The sequence below is a fragment of the Phalaenopsis equestris genome, unplaced genomic scaffold (genome assembly GCF_001263595.1).
Source record: "Phalaenopsis equestris unplaced genomic scaffold, ASM126359v1 Scaffold000535, whole genome shotgun sequence".
NCBI lineage: Eukaryota > Viridiplantae > Streptophyta > Magnoliopsida > Asparagales > Orchidaceae > Phalaenopsis > Phalaenopsis equestris.
The window spans coordinates 83,940-103,792 of NW_018164975.1; the positions used below are offsets into that span (position 1 = coordinate 83,940).

The 19,853-nt window shown below is 37.1% G+C and overlaps 1 protein-coding gene across 1 annotated transcript in view; it reads left to right on the forward strand.

Annotated features, from left to right (window-relative positions):
- Positions 1-19,853, forward strand: part of LOC110028868 (187-kDa microtubule-associated protein AIR9) — a gene marked incomplete at its 5' end in the record, with an annotated part of 130,671 nt that overhangs the window by 49,384 nt on the left and 61,434 nt on the right. Inside the window, 1 exon segment of the mRNA XM_020730893.1 lies at positions 9,399-9,534. Coding sequence (XP_020586552.1) covers positions 9,399-9,534 — 136 coding nt within the window.

A 19,853-nucleotide genomic window follows, 5' to 3' on the forward strand; every position in this document is an offset into this window, starting at 1 on the left:
ACTCCTTCCTCACCTGCCACGCCTTCTGGTGGTGTCATCGCAGCCGAAGTCTTCTCCCAGCAAAACTCTGCTCGTTTCCTCTCTATTTCTCCACCGGAAAAGCATGTCGATGAACTGTAGTTTCAAGACCAGCTATCCTTCATCAATGAAGGGGGTAACAACGCACATGTGAGAGCGAAATGTGGTGGGCTTTTTTCCCCTACATGGTTGGAGTTGCCCGAGCCCGGGTGCCGGAGGTGAAGGCATGCTGCTTTAGAATTCAGTGGGATGGGGATTGAACGGTTCGAGCCTTCAATGCGACGAGCAGAGTTATGACTTTGACCTACGACGAGGGAAGCTTCGGCCTGCGACGAGGAGGGATGGCTTCATCCTGCAACGAGGAGGTACTCTTCTCTCTCGATGGGATGAGGGCAACCACGTCAAAATTTTTCCCAAAATGCGGACTGCGGGGCTCGATCGACGATTCACATTTAATGAAAATAAAAACATCGTTCCTGGATAATCTGTTGAAACACTATATCCAAATGGTGAGGCGGCATTTTGAAAATGCCGCCGCAGCTGATAAGCTGCCCCAAACACACCCTTAATTTTCTAAGTTACATTTATAGATTAAATATCTACAATAAAAGACTAACTAATTAGCATTTATCATATTATTACTCTAGATATGATGCGCGGTTTTTATGTGTTGTTTTTATAAATATTTTTCAATATTGCAACACACACATGCCAGTGCTAACCTACGACGAGTGAGACTTCGACCTACGATGATGAGGGAAGCTTCGGCCTGCAACGAGGAGGGATGCCTCGGCCTGCGACGAGGGAATCTTCTCTCTCGATGGGACAAGAGCAACCCCGTCAAAATTTTTCCCAAAACGGGAACTGCGGGGCTCATTCGGCGGTTTGCATTTAATGAAAATAAAAACACCGTTCCTGGATAATCTGTTCGAACACTGCATCCAAACGGTGAGGCAACATTTTGAAAACGCCGCCGCAGCTGATAAACGGCCCCAAACACACCCTTAATTTTCAAGTTACATTTATAGATTAAATATTTACAATAAAAGACTAAATAATTAGCATTTATCATCTTATCACTCTAGTATATGATGCGCGGTTTTTATGTGTTGTTTTTATAAATATTTTTCAATATTGCAAAACACGTCAGTGCAAATAATAAATATTCAATTCAAATCCAAATAACAATAACTTTAGTAAAAATAATTTTATCATTTAAAATCTTTAAACTGCCAAGCTCGTAATAATAACGCAAGTATATGCATCACTCAAGTAATAAAGAGCTTTAATGAAGTCCTAGATATTGATTCCATAGGGAAGTTGAAAATGCTTATGAATAAATTCTTATAATTATAATGTAAAGCACAATTCAAACTACAAAACTGAATTACGAAATTAAAATCTAAAGTGACTGAGTGTATGCTAAATAAAATGCAATTAAAAGAACTAAGTTAATTAAATTAATTGCTAAACTTCAGAAGTAACTTATAAAAAATAAACAAAGTTTTTGAGACGAAGAGTTCAAATTTAAGAAAACATCATTCCCCTTTTCAATGAGAATATGAATTGTGAAGAAATTACATATTGATTCCATAGGGAAGTTGAAAATGTTTATGAATAAATTCTTATAATTATAATGTAAAGCACAATTCAAACTACAAAACTGAATTACGAAATTAAAATCTAAAGTGACTGAGTGTATGCTAAATAAAATGCAATTAAAAGAACTAAGTTAATTAAATTAATTGCTAAACTTCAGAAGTAACTTATAAAAAATAAACAAAGTTTTTGAGACGAAGAGTTCAAATTTAAGAAAACATCATTCCCCTTTTCAATGAGAATATGAATTGTGAAGAAATTAAAATCATTTAAAAATATATATAAAATTATATTATGTCAAATATGAGCAATCTTATCCTTTACCCTCTTTCAAGTGCATAAATAACATTGACTCCTTTATCCTCTTTCAAGTGCATAAATAACATTGACTAATCTAGAGTTTGATCCATAATTCTGTGGTTAGGTTGAGAAGATACCAGCTGCTATTCTAGAGCTCCTACTACTCCATCGCCTGAGGGCTAACAATCTCGGATTAGTTTCCAATCAACTGGACCAAATTGATGATTTTAATCTGTTACCTTAAAATCTCCAATTTGGCATCCAACAAAGTATATTTTTCTACTCATTTGCACATAATCCCATAGATGACATACTCTCCCGTGAAATTCACCCATGGAATCGAATGTGACTATAACAATGTTGTAGAAATCTTACTCGCGTTTGAAACAAATGGACCATTCAAAATTCGCGGAAAATTCATCCCGAACCGCCTTAATTCATAAAAAATCGTCTCTAGCGCTGATTTTGGCGCTTCAACCTGCAAGTTGCTTAAGTTAGTGTTGTTTTGGGTTCTGATGCTTTAGCCGCCGATTCTGGCGCTTCAGGCGCTGCCTCTGTGTAAAATGACGCTTCAGGCGCCAAATCTGGCGCTTCAGGCGCCAAATCTGACGCTTCTACAAAATTTGCTATTTTGGCTCTAAATGTCGTTATATTTGCTACTTTTGCTCCAAATGCCTAACATTAATATACTTGCACAAAAAACATGAAAATACCCTTCTTTAAAGTGCAATATTAGGTGAAACAAACGGAATTTGGAAGGACAGGGCCACCAAATTGGACGAGCGTCCATATCGGTTTAAAGACTGGTCTTATATATATATTAAGGTGAATGGTGTCGGTGGTTGGCTGCTCTGCTATGGTTTCGCCCGATGACGATTATCTGGTATGATTTTTGGCTTTTCGTAAGTTCTCTTACTCGACGACGAATTCTGCGTTCATTTTCCGCGAGCGTCGACAAAGACGTAGGGATTTTGCGGCTTTGTTGTCTCTCCCTCGCGCCAACTTTTGCGTCGACCTTGTCGAGTTGCAAGTTTCGCGGCTCGTATTTCTGCGTCGGCGTCCAGTTCCGACTCTGCGCCCAACGGTTCTTTCCTTCATTTTCGACGCTTCTTCTGTTTATGTTTGCGCCAGTGCTTCTCTCCGGCCCGACAACAGTTCGTCTGTTTTGCTTCTACGCCAGTCTTTCTCTCCAGCCCGACGCAAGCTTCTCGCTGCAGGTGACAATTGGCACATCCCCTTGCTCTGATGGCACTTCCTTCTTCTTTGGCTGAACTGACGAAGGCCTCTTTTGCTCACGTGGTGGGAAACCCTCAGGTGGAGTCCGCGGTGGGCTTCCTTCCTCTCAAGCTATAAGGAATGTTGTGATGGTTCTGATGATTGGTCTTTTGTTAATAAGGGAAATAGGAAAGACGGTAAAACAACAATTTTTTTCTCCGACTGAGAAATTTCTACCCTGACAGAAAAAAATTGCTTAGTGAAAAATTTCAGTAGTGACACCCACCTATGAATGTTATCGAAAAGAGTGTAGATGATCTTAAGCCAGTAGACAAGTGGAAAGTGAGACTTATGAATGTGAGACATTTGTTGATCCAACTAATAATGACTGAAGACTACACCAGAATTTTCTCAAAGAAATATCTTAATATCGCAAGAAATTCTATGAAGTTACTCAAATGGTTTCCTGCTTTTGACCCAAATCATGAAACTCCCACCGTACTGATATGGTTTATTTTATCTAGTCTCAAGCTACATTTTTTTCACTATCAGGTTCTCTACTCAATTGGGGCCATCCTAGGGGATCCTTTGAAGCTAGATCCGCCTACTTTCAATCCAACCAGAGTCTCGGTGGCTAGAATACTTGTGGAAAGAGATATTACTTTACCGAATGTTACTGAAGTCTGGCTGGGCACAACCCACAATAGATATTGGAATGTTATTGAAGTCTGGCTGGGCACAACCCACAATAGATATTGTCAACAAATCGTCATGGAACATAAACCACCATATTGTACCCACTGTAAGATGTTTGGTCATATCCTTGATAAATGCCACAAGCTTCATCATAATTTGAAAACTAAAGTTCAAGTGAATAAGGATGGGTCTAGTCCCACTGCTCTGGACATTTTTGTTCCACCTGGGGATGATACTACCAGACAGGAGGTGTCAGTTGTCCCTGAGGACCCCCATGATATTGTTGTTACTGTTACTGCGAGTGATGTGATGTTGGCACCTTCAAATCCTATTGAAAACAATACTGATGGACTATTACCTACAAATGATAATGTTCAGACTGATAATCAGGAGAGCCTCGCAGCTCCATTTCTTCAGGAAGTATCCGGTGTAGAGATAACTCTTACTTCGCATATACTAGAACCTATTGTGGGTATTACAGTTAATATTTCTTCTGCTTCAGCTCTATCAGCCCATCAGACTGACTTTTCGGAAGAGGAATGACAGGTCTATTCCAGGAGAAAGAAGAAGAATGGAGGCCGACTCCAGCTCGGAAACATATTGGATGATACATTGGTTACTTCTGGCAATGACAATCATCTTACCAGCTTATTAGCGTGCTCCTTGCATAGAACTAGAGGCAGAGGCAAACCCAAATTAGGTCGCTCTTGAGCCACCTGATACTATGTATTTCAGCATTGTTAGACTTTTTATTTTAGTATTCAATGTATTTTTCTTTTTTTTTCTAGTTTTGGAACCATTTGTGGTTTTTTGTGTGGGAGGGCCCAAATATGATACCATGCCCACTAAATTAAGTCGCTCTTGAGCCACCTGATACTATGTATTTCAACACTGTTAGGTTTTTTATTTTAGTATGTAATGTATTTTTCTATTTTTTTTTCTAGTTTTGGAATCATTTGTGATTTTTTAGTGGGCAGGGTGACATGCTTGGCCCTCCCACACGTTGCATCTGTATCTTTCTTTCTACTTAATATATTAGCCTTTTTGGGCATCTGTATATATATATATTTTTTGAAAGCCCAAAAAGGCTAATATATGAAGTAGAAAGAAAGATACAGATGCAATGTGTGGGAGAGCCCAAACATATCACCTTGCCCCCTAAAAAACCACAAATGATTCCAAGAATAGAAAAAACATTAAATACTTTAATAAAAACTCTAATAATGTCGAAAGACATAGTATCAGGTGGCTAGAGAGCGACCCAATTTGGTTTTGCCTCTGCCTCTAATTCTAGGGTAGGAGCAAGCTAATAAGCTGGTAAGATGATTGCCATTGCAAGTAGTAACCAATGTATCATCCACAATATGTTCCCGAGCTGGTGTCGGCCTCCATTCTTCTTTTTTCTCCTGGAATAGATCTGCCATTCCTCTTTCGAAGAATCAGTCTGATGGGGTGGTAGAACTGAAACAGTAGGTTTACCAACTGTATTACCCACAATAGGTTCTAGTATATGTGAAGTATGAGTTGCCTCTACACCGGATACTTCCTGAAGAAGTGGAGCTATGAGGCTCTCCTGATTATCGGTTTGAACACTATCATTTGTAGGTAATAGTCCATCAGTATTGTTTTTTATGGGGTTTGAAAGTGTCAGCATCACATCGCTCGCAGTAACAGTAGCAACAATGGGGGGTTCCTCAGGGGCAATAGACAAAATTCATTGATATAAAAGAGATGATACAAATGTTTTAGTCAATGGGTACAAAAAGCCAACTGACAGGGATTACAACTTACTGCGTATTCCTTAAAAATATAACAAAAAGAAAACAACTCCTAATCATAGTAGGTGTAGTCGGTGGACATACCGCTTCCTCTGGATCTAGGGAGGGAGTCTAACAATATACTGAGATGTGGGCTTTCACCGAAACTATGAGACAGTTGTCCTGAGAATTACTGAGATCTAACATTCTTTTTTTCTTCTTTCTAGATGTGTAATCCTGCTAATGATCTGCCAGAGATAGTCCCGTCTGAACAATAGGTGGATCTTCGATGGAGAGCTCACCTTGGGGGGTATGTTGGTCCATAAAATGCTGATCTAACTCAGCCTGCAGCACACCTTGATCCTGACACTTATCCAGAACTTGAGTACCCTTTTCTCTCGCAGTAGGTGGTTCCAAGACACTTCGGCTAGCATCTGCTACAACAAAATTCGTAGTATTTGTGATCTGAGGAAGAGCTGCCTCAACAACAGTAGGCGGAAGTTGTTGATCTGGTTGGACTGATCTTGTTGGTGAGGAGTAGCCTTATGAGTCAAATTCTCATTCAACATTTCTGGAAGATTAACACTGTCTGCTATATTTTCCTCCGCATGGATGATCTTATTAGGACCTGCCAATCTCAATTGCTAATAACACAGACGTATTCACCTATCTGTTGGAGGAACTTCATCGAAATTATGGACTTAATGGCCAATCCAGGACGATTTTGTGAGACGTGTTGAGATAACCCTCTACATTTTATCGCAGAATGAATAAATGCGAGGTGCAATTGAACGATTTAAACACTTCTCTAAAATAATTTGCAGATACTTCTCTATAGGGACGAATGCACCTGTAAGCTTTTTCTTACAAGTCATAAAACTCACAGATTCTACGTCTGAACATACTCTCACAGAGATCTCACACGATGCACGGTACATGTCATACTTTAAGATAATTTATTCTATGTATTATATTCAATTTTCAAATAAATGTCGTAATCACATAGGTCTTCGTTATCTAGCTTGAATTGTATAAGAGCAATTAATGAAACACACATTGATGCGCTTGTTCCAAAAAATGAGATGATTGCATTCATAGGCCGTTGTGCGTCCCCGACGCAGAATGTCATGACAGTATGCGACTTCAACGCGTGCTTCAACTTTGTCATGATCGGTTGGGAGGGCAATGTATGTGATAGTCGAATTTTCAAAGTCCCAACACGAATTAACAAGTACAACTTTTCACATCGACCCACAAGTACACTTGAGACTGAGCTACTCTCTTAATTTATTTTTCTATCAATGCTAATCATCTAATTCACATCAGATATTTACTAAGTCCTATCCTGATATGAGATACAACATACCTGACTTTGAGCTAGCCAACAATATTACACGAGATAAAAAAGAAATGCTCAATATAAGTCATTCCTTCTTACATGGTGTCATTGAGATGATCTTTGGCGTTTGGAAGAAGAAACTAGTAATACTTCTTGATATGCCATCTTACTTATTTCTCAAACAGGTGTAGATTGTGATTGTCATGATGTCTGTCCACATTTACATTCGACTACATCCTTCCCGCAATGACATCGACTTTCGTAGAGCAGATGAGGATCATGAACATGTCCCTGTTGAGATATTTAAGTATATTCTAGGACAGTCTTTGTCACAGACTGAAAATGTTGTTCCGAACACCTGTACTAAAGACGGGAATGTGCAAGCGAGGTAACAGAGTTTGGGGAAGGAATTACAGATGCGAAAGTAGGAAGCTAATTTAAGTATTAATTATGTTATTAATTGTAATGGTTGTTGAAGACCTTCATTGTTTATTGTATTTGTATTTTATGCAGTTCATGAAGTGGGTTTTTATGTTGTTTGTAAGTGTTTTTTTTCTTTTGCATTTTTTTGTTTTTCTTTTGGTGGTTTTGAGAGGTTTGTGATGAGACGTTTGTTCTTATTGGTTTTTCTGAATGACTTGTTTGTTGTCGTTGGTTGGTATCACATGTGAAATCTTAATGAAGACAACCAAGTTCCTTTTTTTTTCGGTGCTACGGTTTTTGAAATTATTCTGGATGGTTTTTTTTTTGGTGATATGCATATATGACATACACGAGCTGGGTATTACGTAGGTTAAATGCAACAAAGAGCCTTTTTTATAATGTCTGTTGCCTTCTTATAGTGACGATTTCTGTAATTGATATAATGAGTTTTTTTAGACCTCGCAGCTTCATAAAACTATAAATAATTACTTATTTTATCAATTTTTACTTGTGTCATATCTAAAGAGATGTCTTTTAAAGTATTAAAGAAAGATGTGCTCGAGGATTTCTGGTACCTCCCGAGGATTTCATCGCTACTGTGGATTTCAATGTTCCTTGCTAACTTTACGTTAGACATATAACTACGAGAGATAGTTTTACAGATGTCCTCGGAGAGTCTTGGAAAGCGGTGGCTTTTTTCGATGGGTAGATAAGCTAGAGGATTCCATCATCGAGAGTGATCAGTCATTTAAATTATCCTTGGAGGACCGTTTAACACGTGACATGTGCCATCTACATTTCTAAAATAATATTATCTTGTTATTAAATGTTATATTATTTTTTTCTTAATTTTAGCACTCATGATACTCAGTGATTATTAAATGTTATATTGTTTTTTTCTTAATTTTAGCACTCATGATACTCAGTGTTAAGTGAGGTGTATATATTTTTTTGTAATTTTTTTTTCTCTTGATTTTTGCTTTTAGAGTATAAAATATATTGGTATGAGCTGTTCTGTTACAAACAACATTACTTTATAGAAGCATAATAATTTTTTGTCTAGATACAACTGTAGCACAGTCGTTTTCGATTTGCGAAAAATAAACAGACAGCCAGCTCATTCGTAGCAACTTCTACACAACAAATTTTTATGGATGTTGCGCAATAACTTATTATTAAGGTTCAGTCACCCCATACAAACCTTGAGTCATTTTTTTTTGGAATTAGGTAGGTTGTTGAAAGCACCAAGAACTTTTGTTGTTGGAGATATACAACCAAGCCATCCTTGGATATCTGGGAGTCTGCACTTCATGAAATCATTTTTTTTGTTCCTCTTTGTGGTCGATACCATATAGTTTCTATTGATTTTGGGCCTTGCAATTTTGATTTATTTGTGCTCTACTGTCAAACATGTCTAGATCAGCGACAACTACAACAACAATAAGCCTTTATCCCACTGTCATGATTTTTCGACAAATTTTTTGTTGGTTGTAGACTACCTAACATCAAACATGTCTGGACAAAGGCCAATAATTCCATGTATAACAATAGGCCGTGCTCTTTATTATTGCTGAGTTACTGGGTGCTTTTATATGCTTTGGTTTTGCAAATATGTATACTTCAGCAGAATATGTATTTGAGAATCCAAATGAATGATTCGCTTACCGTATTTTAATGATGACTAGCAAGCCTACTTTTTTTTTTTAAACTTTTTTTGGTATAACCTCATGTATGCAATTTATTGTTAAGTATTGGTGGAATGATTTTCTTACCTTCTTTTCCATTAATAAACTCGAGTTGCTAGATCAGTGTATTTTCCCAGTTCAAATTTTTCCACTTAAGATATGATTCTTATTTAATACTTCGGAGTTTGGATTTTCATGTGCCGTCTAATATGGCTTGCATAATTGTTGGTTTATGATCTATTTGTTGTTAATCCATTTCTTAATTTTTGTTACATTTGTTAATTTTGATAAACAACGACATCTTTTTATGTTTGGGTTATTTACAATCATATGAATGCGCAAATAACAAATCAACTGTGGTTTCAGCTTCACCTTCAGTTAGTAATGTAAGAATTTTGGGAGATGCTGTTGAAGGAATTACAATCGAAGGAACTGGAGAATATTTTGGAGGGATAGAAGGTCCAAGCAAATTTCAATGGTTGCGAGAAGATGAGGAGACTGGGTGAGTAAGCTTCTTCTAACTGTTAACTTCACTTTCTATGTTGCCACTTCATTTCCCATTTGTACGGCTTGAAAGATTGTGATTTCCATATTTTTGGTATCGGCATGCCTTTGGTTTCAGAACAACTTTCTCTTTCAGATTTGTTATTTAACTTTTAGAATTTAATTTATTTTTCTATCTTGCTCTTGCAATTATTATGAACCATTAATGGACCATCTTGTCCCTTAAATATTATGAGTTCGAATTCATTATAGTTAATATTTCATTAGGTTCTTCCTAAATTAAGTTTGTATGTGATGAGGCTTTTCTAGAAAGGGTGAACTGGCTAGGTTGCTGACTGGTAGCTACTAAACCGGGGCCAACCAACTTGGGAAGGCTGGACCGGTTTGGGGAGGGAGTCAGGGGGCAAGAGGCTGCAGCCCAATTATTTGGTTAGGGTTGTGGCCAAGTCCTCTTTACTATCTACTATTATAAATATGTCCTTTGCTTTGCTTTGGATTAGTTTTGCTGAGTTTTCAATAAGGACAGACGTCAGCGTCCATATTTTCCCTTTTGAATGCTGTATCCGAAGGCGAGAAGGTACTCTGGCTGTAACTCGTCCTGAGGTGGTGTTTATCTACCCTTCCCTGCTTACCCAACCTTATCCCAGCCACCAGATTTGCTGCCGTCTTTGCTGGAATTGCTCTGCCGGCAGTTTGTTGCTATCCAGCCACTGTCCAGTCCTTTCTCTCTCTCCCCAACCACCTTGCCTGCTGATGTGCATCCTTCAAGACTCCCTCCTTGTTGCCGCCAAACTTCTCTAGCTCTCCACCGTGCTACCACAACCACTTCCAGCACCCCACCCTGTCGTCGTAACCACATTCTGCTGCTGCCTCAGCCCTTCGCCAGTTTAGCTATTCGTGCTGGGAGAGAGACACGTGTAAATGCATGGGAAACAAACCTGCAAGCAACATTTTTGTCAAAATAAAAACAAAGACATTATGAAAAATAACAAAACAAATCTCTCATACAACCTCTGAAAGAAAACAACAAAGGAATTGAGAGAAAGAGCTAGAGAACATTGTCTGTTCGTCTCTTGGGAATTTGAAGAACAACCCTTTCAAAACTCTCTCTAAGTCCTAGCCTCCAGCTTTGAAAATTCTCCAAGCTCTCTCTAAATCTTGCCCTAATGTCCATTTCTAAAACCATCGGAATGACACACTTGAAAACTTTCCATACGAAGCAGGAAGCGGCAGCGTGACCACACCCGAATAGTGGCGTAATTATACCATTCGCTTGGGTTGGGTGGCGTGATCACACAACCATCAGACATGGGTGCGCCTAGAGGCTAGCGGCTCGCGCTCCTATAGAAGAGGCGTGATCACACTGGTTCCGCGCGTGACTATGCCTATGGGTATTGCACGCGCGGAGTACCAGAAATGGCATGACCACGCTCTTAACATGGGGCGCTAAGGACGGACGAGGTTACGCTTGGTCGAAAAGTCCCCGTCTCTCCTCTTTTGCTCTGATTTGCTTATTATTCCTCCTGAATCCTGCAAAACTTGCAACTGAACCTTCCAAAAATGTATGAAATAAAAGGAAGAACTTGCATGAATTTGGGCATAGAAAGTATGAAAGATTGACACATGTCAGTCGTCATGTCAGCCGAGTAATGCTATTCTCATTTGAATTTGATCTTTCGTATATTTTGTTGGAATACTGATTTAAATTCAGCTATTTTGGTATTCAGCTATGCGAGTGCATAGCAATGGAGGCTGCAGTGCGTATTTAATTTGCTTAAATTGGAGAATATAACATGGCTGTGCTTTTCCTCAATCGGATAATTTTTACTTGGCCTGGGCGTGGTTTAAATAAATCCATTTTTTGCGTAAGAATGTATGAAAAACTTCTGTCAGCAAATAGAATGCAAAGCAAGGTATTGAGTGGAGTGTTAATTTAATATGATTCTCATTGATCTCAAATATCATTATTATTGATTTTGTTACAAGCTGCCTTTTGATGTAAATTAGAGATAAAACAGGAATAATTTGTAAAACTTACAAATCTTTTGTGAGCAATGGGAGGCCTATGAATAAAAAATTGGTGGTAAAGTATCCTGGAAAAAAATTAGATTAAATATTCAGTTCTTTGCATTAAAATTTGAGCGATGGATTAGTATTATTCCTCAAATAAATTGTAAGAAAACCAAAAGTTGGAATGGTTTTGCTCCTTACAGAACAATTTGCTTCTCCAGCCTATTTTGATGATGACAATAATTTAGCAGTGGTTGGTCTCCCTTTATTTATCTATGCTAGTCTGCCTTAATGACAATCCCATTTTGATCTTTTTCCATGAAATCATGGACAGTGACACATCCATTGTATATGGGTGCATGTCTTGGGTTCTTGTTAGGCTTGATTCATTTTGATATAATAAGCTATCTAATGGTGATGATTAAGGTTAATAAAAACCTCTTATGTTTGCTTTTGGGTTAATTTGGAATTGATACGGTTTCTAAGTCACTTGTTGTTCTCAAAAGGTTTAATGCCTAAGAAGCCTTTTTAAGAGTAAATTGGATTTTGGTCTCACCATTTTTATAAATAAATGTTATATAAAATTTAGTTCATGATGAGTTGAATGGAAACTCCTGCAGCTCAAATTTTGGCTACTTGCTTACTTTTTGGTCTAACTGGAAATTTACAGGAGGATGTATGTTGGTGTATGCTTTTTGCTGATGATATCCTTCTCGTGGATAAGACAGGAGAAAAAACCCTGGAAAAACTTGAATTATGGAGGTATACATTGGAGTCTAAACGCCTTCATTTGAGTAGAACTAAAACTGAATACATGGAATGTAATTTTAGTAGTAGTAGCTCTAATGGCAGAAGTGTAACTTTTTGATCAAATTATTAAAAGGTGTGAACGATTTAGATGTCTTTGCTCTGTTGTTCAAAGCGATGGTGATATAGATGGGGATGTTAATAGTAGAATTCAAGTTGGTTGGTTGAAGTGGAGGAATGCTTCGGGTCTTTTGTGTGATAGAAAAGTACCGCTTAAACCAAAAGGAAAATTTTATAAGACATTGGTGAGACCTGCAAGGCTCTATGGCGCTGAATGTTGGCCATTAAAAGAGGAGCATAATAGTAAGTTAAGTTTTGCCGAGATGAGAATGATGAGGTGGATGAGTGGCTTTACACTTAGAGACAAAATGTGAATTGAATATATCCGTGATAGAGTTGGTTTAGATCCCGTGACGGACAAATTAGAGAAAGTCGTCTTAGATGGTTTAGTCACATTAAACGTCGACTATCTAATTATCCGATTAGGAGATTAGATGTTTTAGATTCGACTTATGTTAAGAAAGGCAGAGGTAGACCTAGCAAGACTTGAGCTTATTGTATAAAAAATAATCTTAATTTATTAGAACTAAATGAACTATGACACTAAATAGGACGCAATGAAGAAAAAGGATTCATGTATCCGACCCCACGTAGTGGAAGAAATATTGCCTCGGAACTACACACGTAGCTCTACGTGCGTAGTCCAATCAAATGCCGCCCCGTGGAAAAGCCGGGCCCACCGACGAAATCAGGCTAAATTAAACACGAAATCAGACTAAATGAATATGCGAACCCGGCCCGACCGAAACTCGAAGAATTCCGCCAGCATAAAAATATTTCGAGACCTAGGTACTGTTCTATTGTAGCTGAAGAAATATTTCGCAGCTCCGTAATCATGCAGCTAGGGTTTCTGTTTAGGGTTTCGATGGACGTTTTCTTGAACGTTGAGATGCCAGAGGAATTACACCCATCACTCACCTTAAACTTTGAAGATCAAGTGAGTTTGTAATAATCTCTAGTTTTATCTTAGCTTAGGGTTGTCATTTTGTTTGTCTTATTGTCATTTTGTTTGGGGTATTTATTTTTATAGTTTACTGGTATAGTTCTTGGAAGGCAATAATATTTTTGTTATTATGGTAAAATTTTGGGTGTTTTACTGTTGCGATTTTTGTGTTATTATGGTGTTAAGCTTGTGTTTTTTTTATGTTACTTTTGTATTATTTGGTGTTACTCTGGTATTACTCCAATGTGATGTTCGTTCTTGCCTTTAATTTAGTAATGTTACTGTGGTATAATAGTTGGCTTAGACTGATGTAAATATTGGTGTTGATGTAGTGTTATTGGGTGCTGTTGTACAGTGTTGTTATTTGTGTTATAATAGTGTTATTTTTTGTGTTATTATAGTTTTAAGCATGTGTTTGTTTAGTGTTATTCTAGTGTTACTCGGTATTACTCCAATGTTATGTTGGTTTTTGCATTTGATTTAGTACTGTTACTGTGGTATAATAGTTGACTTAGTTTGATGTAAATATTGGTGTTGATGTAGTGTTATTGGGTGCTGTTGTACAATGTTGTTATTGGTGTTGTAATGATGTTATTATTGGTGTTATTACGGTTTTAAGCTTATGTTTGTTTGGTGTTACTCTTGTGTTATTCTGGTGTTACTCTGATATTACTCCAATGTTATGTTGGTTCTTGCCTTTGATTTAGCTTGCCTTTGAGCCTTTGATTTAGTATTGTTACTGTGGTATAATAGTTGGCTTAGTCTGATGTGAATATTGGTGTTATTATGGTGTTATGCTGATATTATCATGGTGCTATGTAATCCTGTGGGTCAACACATGTTTGTGATGAACCAATTGCAGAGAAGTTTCTAAGCAGCACTGTGGACAATGAGCAAGAAGCATATGAAAGCTATCGTGCCTATGCACATCACGTAGGATTCACTGTTCGGAAGGATCATACTAGTTACTAGCCGAACTTACAGAAACTCAAGATCAAAAATTATATTTGTGGAAAAGCTGGCTACAAGAAAGAGCCTAACAACATGGTCACAGTTAAGTTCAAAAAAGCAGACACGAGGATTGGCTGTAAGACCATGGTTCGATTTGCTGTTGATCTCGAAGGTAGTTGGACAGTGGTGAAATTCATTGAAAATCACAATCATCCTTTGGCCGAAAGCGGTGATAAACATCTTCTTCGTTCCAGCAGAAGAATAAGTGAGTTGAATGCAGATGTGTTGAGATTAATGACAGGTTCAGGGATCAGAGCAACACATGCATACAATTTTATTGCCAAGGAGGTTGGTGGTGTGGAGAATTTGGAATGCACTAAGAGAGATACTTTTAATTTCATCCGAAGAGAAAGAAGACAGAATTGAACAGGGAGATGTCAATGCTCTAATAGAGCTGTTCATGGAGAGTCAAACTGAAGATAACATGTTTGTTTGGGATTTCCAAACAGATGAGTCTGGTAGGTTAACAAGCATTTTTTAGAGTGATGGGTTATCCAGACTGGATTATGACTGTTTCGGGAATTTGATAATTTTTTATACATGCTACAGATTAAATAAATATAACTTATGCTGCGCTCATTTTGTGGGGTTAACCACCACTGGCAGAACGTTCTATTTGGAGTTAGATTTTTGTCTGATGAGACCACTGAATCACTCATGTGGCTATTCAAATCATTCATTCAAATAATGAGAGAAACATCTCATAATAATAATATTTACCGATTAGGATCAAACAATGAAAAGAGCCATTGCAGAATGCTTTCCACAAATACGTCACATATTATGTCAATGACATATCTACAAAAAACTGTCTTCTAAAGTATACTGTGGAGTGCGTACTGAGAGCGTCTGTGGTCTTTTTTATAAATGCTTGAGTAAGTGTGATTCTGAGGAGTTTGAAGAAACTTGGCCCTTAATGATTGAGGTTGGAAAACTACAAAACAATATTTGGTTAGATGAAATGTACCGTGCAAGACATAGATGGTCAACAATATTTAATAAGGATATATTCAGCATGGAAATCTTATCAACTCAGAGAAGTGAGTTGACCAATAATATCTGTCATGGTGTTGCAAAACCAACTAGCTCTCTCACGAATTGTTTTATCGGTCTTGAAATTAAAATGAAATAGTGGCGCTGGAACGAGAAAGATGAAGATTTCAAATGCGGTTAGTCTGTCACAACGCCCATGGTTAAAATCAATCCCGTGCTGAGGCAAGCTGCCTCATTCTATACAAGGAAGTTTTACTCAATGTTTGAACATGAGCTATTGAATGACTTATGTGGACTTACAGCTGAATTATCCGTGGAGAGTGAGGCTAAATATTACGTAATGAGATTGGATGATGAGGGGACAAGACAGTCCTAGACTGTGTTTGTTGACAAAGTTAATTGTGAGGTTACATGTACTTGCAAAATATTTGAGATGATGAGCCTGTTGTGCAACTCAAAGAAGTGAATCGACCAATAATATCTGTCATGATATTGCAAAACCAACTAGCTCTTTCACGAATTGTTTTATCGATCTTAAAATTATAATGAAATCGTGACGCCGGAACGAGAAAGATGAAGATTTCAAATACGGTAAGTCTGTCACAACGCCCATGGTTAAAATCAATTTCTTGCTGAGACAAGCTGCCTCATTCTATACAAGGAAGCTTTACTCAATGTTTGAACATGAGCTCACTCAATGTTTGAACATGAGCTATTGAATGACTTATGTGAGCTTACAGCTGAATTATCCGTGGAGAGTGAAACTAAATATTACGTAATGAGATTGGATGATAAGGGGACAAGACAGTCCTGGACTGTGTTAGTTGACAAAGTTAATTGTGAGGATACATGTACTTGCAAAATATTTGAGATGATGAGTTTGTTGTGCTCCCATGCACTATTTTTTCTCAGTATAGCCAAAATAAAGGTGATTCCGGAGAAATATTTCTTATTGCGGTGGTCCATCAATGCTAAAAGGGACATCTATAACAGGTTTGGTTGCTGACCAAAGGAAAATATGTTGAGATTTTCATACTTATTTTACACTGATTTTGATGATATTGCACTTTAAAGAAAGATATTTTTGATGTTTTGTTGCAGGTATACTGAATTATAGTCATTGGAGCAAAAGATGCAAAACAGAACAAATTTAGAGCAAAAATGACCAACATATGAAGATTTGATCTTGGGCGCCGAAGGCGAGCTCGACGACACAGACGGTGCCGACGACACAGACGGTGCCGACGGCGGGTTTTTCCCGAGAGTTCAAAATTAAATATTCTAGAAGGCCGCTGATGGCGCCATCGAGGTCGCCAACGTCGAGCACGTCGGTTCTCTCAACAGATGCATTGAATGTGGACGATTTTTGAAGGGACGCTTGGGCAACTCTTGAAAACTCTGCTACAACTTTAAAAGAAACAATTTGGAGGCCGAAAAAGGGTGTCCAGGGGTGTCCACGTGGGTGTCCGCTAAGTATTTGTTGTTTGTGGTGCCCATTAGAGTGTAGAGAGTGTAATTTAAGGTTAGTATTGTGAGGAATTCTTCGAGAGATTGTAAGATGATTTCTGTGTGCTATAAAGAAAGAAAGAGATTCAGAGGAACTTCAAGGAATTTGCTTGGGGAGGAATTAGAGATAAGTGGTATTTACTTATTGAAGTTTGTATGACTTTGCTTTTATATATAAATTTCAAGTTTCGTCGTATCTTCTTCATGAGTTCTGAGTAGTTTTTTCCGTCTTTCTCCTTATCTTGAGATTTTGTGAAATGGTGATTTGAATTGGTTGTGCCATGAGAATGTTAAAGAAGTTGTGATGAGTTTTTCACTTCAATCTTAATTTATTTTCAATCTGGCCAATTGATTTGTTAAAATATGTTGAGTTTTACAACTAAAGTGAAAATTACATCCAAGATTTAGGGAGGTCAAAGTCCTTGAAAGTTGGGTTCAAATAAATAGGGAAATAAAAATTATTGGGCGTAGAGATTTTAGAGTGACAGACTAAAATCCTCAATTCGGTCCTATCGTTTTGGTGCTGAAGTGTAGATGTTAGCCCTCAAGCAAGGGGAATGTAGGAGCTCCGAAGTGAGAACCGATATCCTCCCAGCCTAGCCGTAGATTCAGTAACCAAACATAGGATTAATCAATGTTTTCAAAGGGTAAATAATAGGTATGCTCCTATTTGGTACAATATAATTTGAACTGATTCAATTTATCTATTCACTTAAATTTTTTGACAAGGAGAAGAATGCTTTCTTATATATTGAACTTCACATTAGAAATTTTATTAGTAGAATTAGTTAATTAAGAGTTTATTAAAATTACATTTTTATTTAAATTGCCTATTAGTGACAAATATGCAAATTGAACTATACTGTTGTGATTAAGTATTGATTTCTTTAAATCTTAGTTCGTAGCCTCTAATATTACTCCATGTGGGATCGATATCTAGGACTCCATTAGAGCCCTGTATTACTTGAGCGATACGTATACTTGCTTTGATAAGTGTGACTTTGCAATTACTGAATATTTTATACACATCTTTATCAAATCTATAACCATTATCAAGTTTTTGGCGCCGTTGTCGGGGATTTAAATCTTCTAGCTGCATTATCAAATTCTTGTATTTTTAAGCATATATAAAGTCGATGTCAGTTGCAGAGATCTAAAAGACTCCGGGTTGAATTATGTTTCTTCAAAGTGTCGTTCTATTCACGTCATGCTCTCAGAAATTTGCATATCAACTTATTAATAGAGCACGAGGAAATGAGTTAGCCGAGGAGTGTTTGTGAGACACGTTTAAATAATTATTTATAAATATTGAGGATGCTCTAGCAGGGAGAACAACCGAAGTAAAGAAAATAAGAAAGAAGAGAAAATTTACAAATATAGAATGCAATGTGAATGAGGTTGCAAAAATGAGGCCGAAAGGAGTATCTATATCTAGGTTGAAAGGGTATTGAGAGAAAAATAAGAAAGCCAGAAGTACAAATTTGTTGATTTAGTATTTCTTTCATTCCATGTATAATGCTTACTCTTAACTTTGACCATTGTATTCAGGAAAGGAACAAGAAGCATCAACTAGGGCGTGGAGCTGTTAATGCATTCGAGGAAAGTTTGGCAGATTTTCTGACCCAAGTATGTTGTTAAAATTCAGTATCACTTGATTGCCTGTTGTATAAAATAATTTACTCAAATTGTATTTGGTATTACTCTCTTATTGCAGGAATACTATGCACCGCAACTAACTGAAACATATACTGGACTGTTGATGGATTACATAAGTGAGTGATGGATTGATTGAAATTGTACACGTTAGTATAGTGTAGCATCTTTGAACATTGTGAGAAACAAGTAATTGGTAGTTTATATTATGTTCTTTGTTCAAACATTTCTATGCTAAGATTAGTAAACGTGGATAAATTGATCATCATAAATACATCTGTATAACAGGTGGATAACATGTGATTAACACGTGATTAATCCGTGAATAACACGTGTTATTGCGTTACTTCGTTGTGTGCGTTACCGCGTGACTCCGCTGTGTTACTGCATTATACCGTTGCGTTACCGTGTTACTGCGTTACTCCACTGTTTGCGTTACCACTGTACCAAGGGAATATTCTCAGTGTGTTATTGTGTTACTCCGTTGTGTGCATTACCGCCGATTTAATTGTTGTTACTCCGCAGTTCGCTGGTTACTCCGCGTAATGTGCTGTGTTATGCGGCGAATATTCCCCGTGTTACCGACGATTAAATCGGTGTTACTCCACCGTTCGCCGGGTTATTCTACAGTATGATGTAGTTAATGTAGTTAATATCAAAATTTTATTTTGACGCAAAATTTTTTAACATCTTTCTGTAAAGTAAATTTTATAGGACAAAATATCCATGATAAGAAATTTTTTTATATTTATTTAAAATAACATCTTGAAATGTAAAAAATATTTTTCCACATAAAATTCAGGATAAAATTTTTCTATTAATAGGGGGATTAATAAAAGTATCAGAAAGATACTATCCTTAAAGTATAATTTAATTCATAATCCTTGAGGGATATACAAATATACAAAGTATGAAACTGTAAATGTATCAAATATACAATGTACAAAACTATAAAACTGTTTATAACTGAGGACTATACAAATATACAAAGTATATAAAAGAAAATTTACTATGAAGTCCTCGACAAGAAGCAAATGTCATATATAATTTTAGCTTTAAATTGTTACATATCTTCCTGCCAATTCATATGCTCACTCCAGTGAACTTCTTCGGCCTGCACTAATGTTTCCATGTATTTGCAGACGAACATGCCGCAATCAACACTATTCCTTTGAGAGAGTGCATTCTTAACAATTGATAATGACTATTTCTGGATTTTAGCTGTAAATACATCGGCGACATCTCTAGCAAATATTTTGACCTGCATAGTTGAAGCAGTATGGTGTTACTCTTCGAGTGCTATTGTATTACTCTTAATTGAGTTGAATATACTT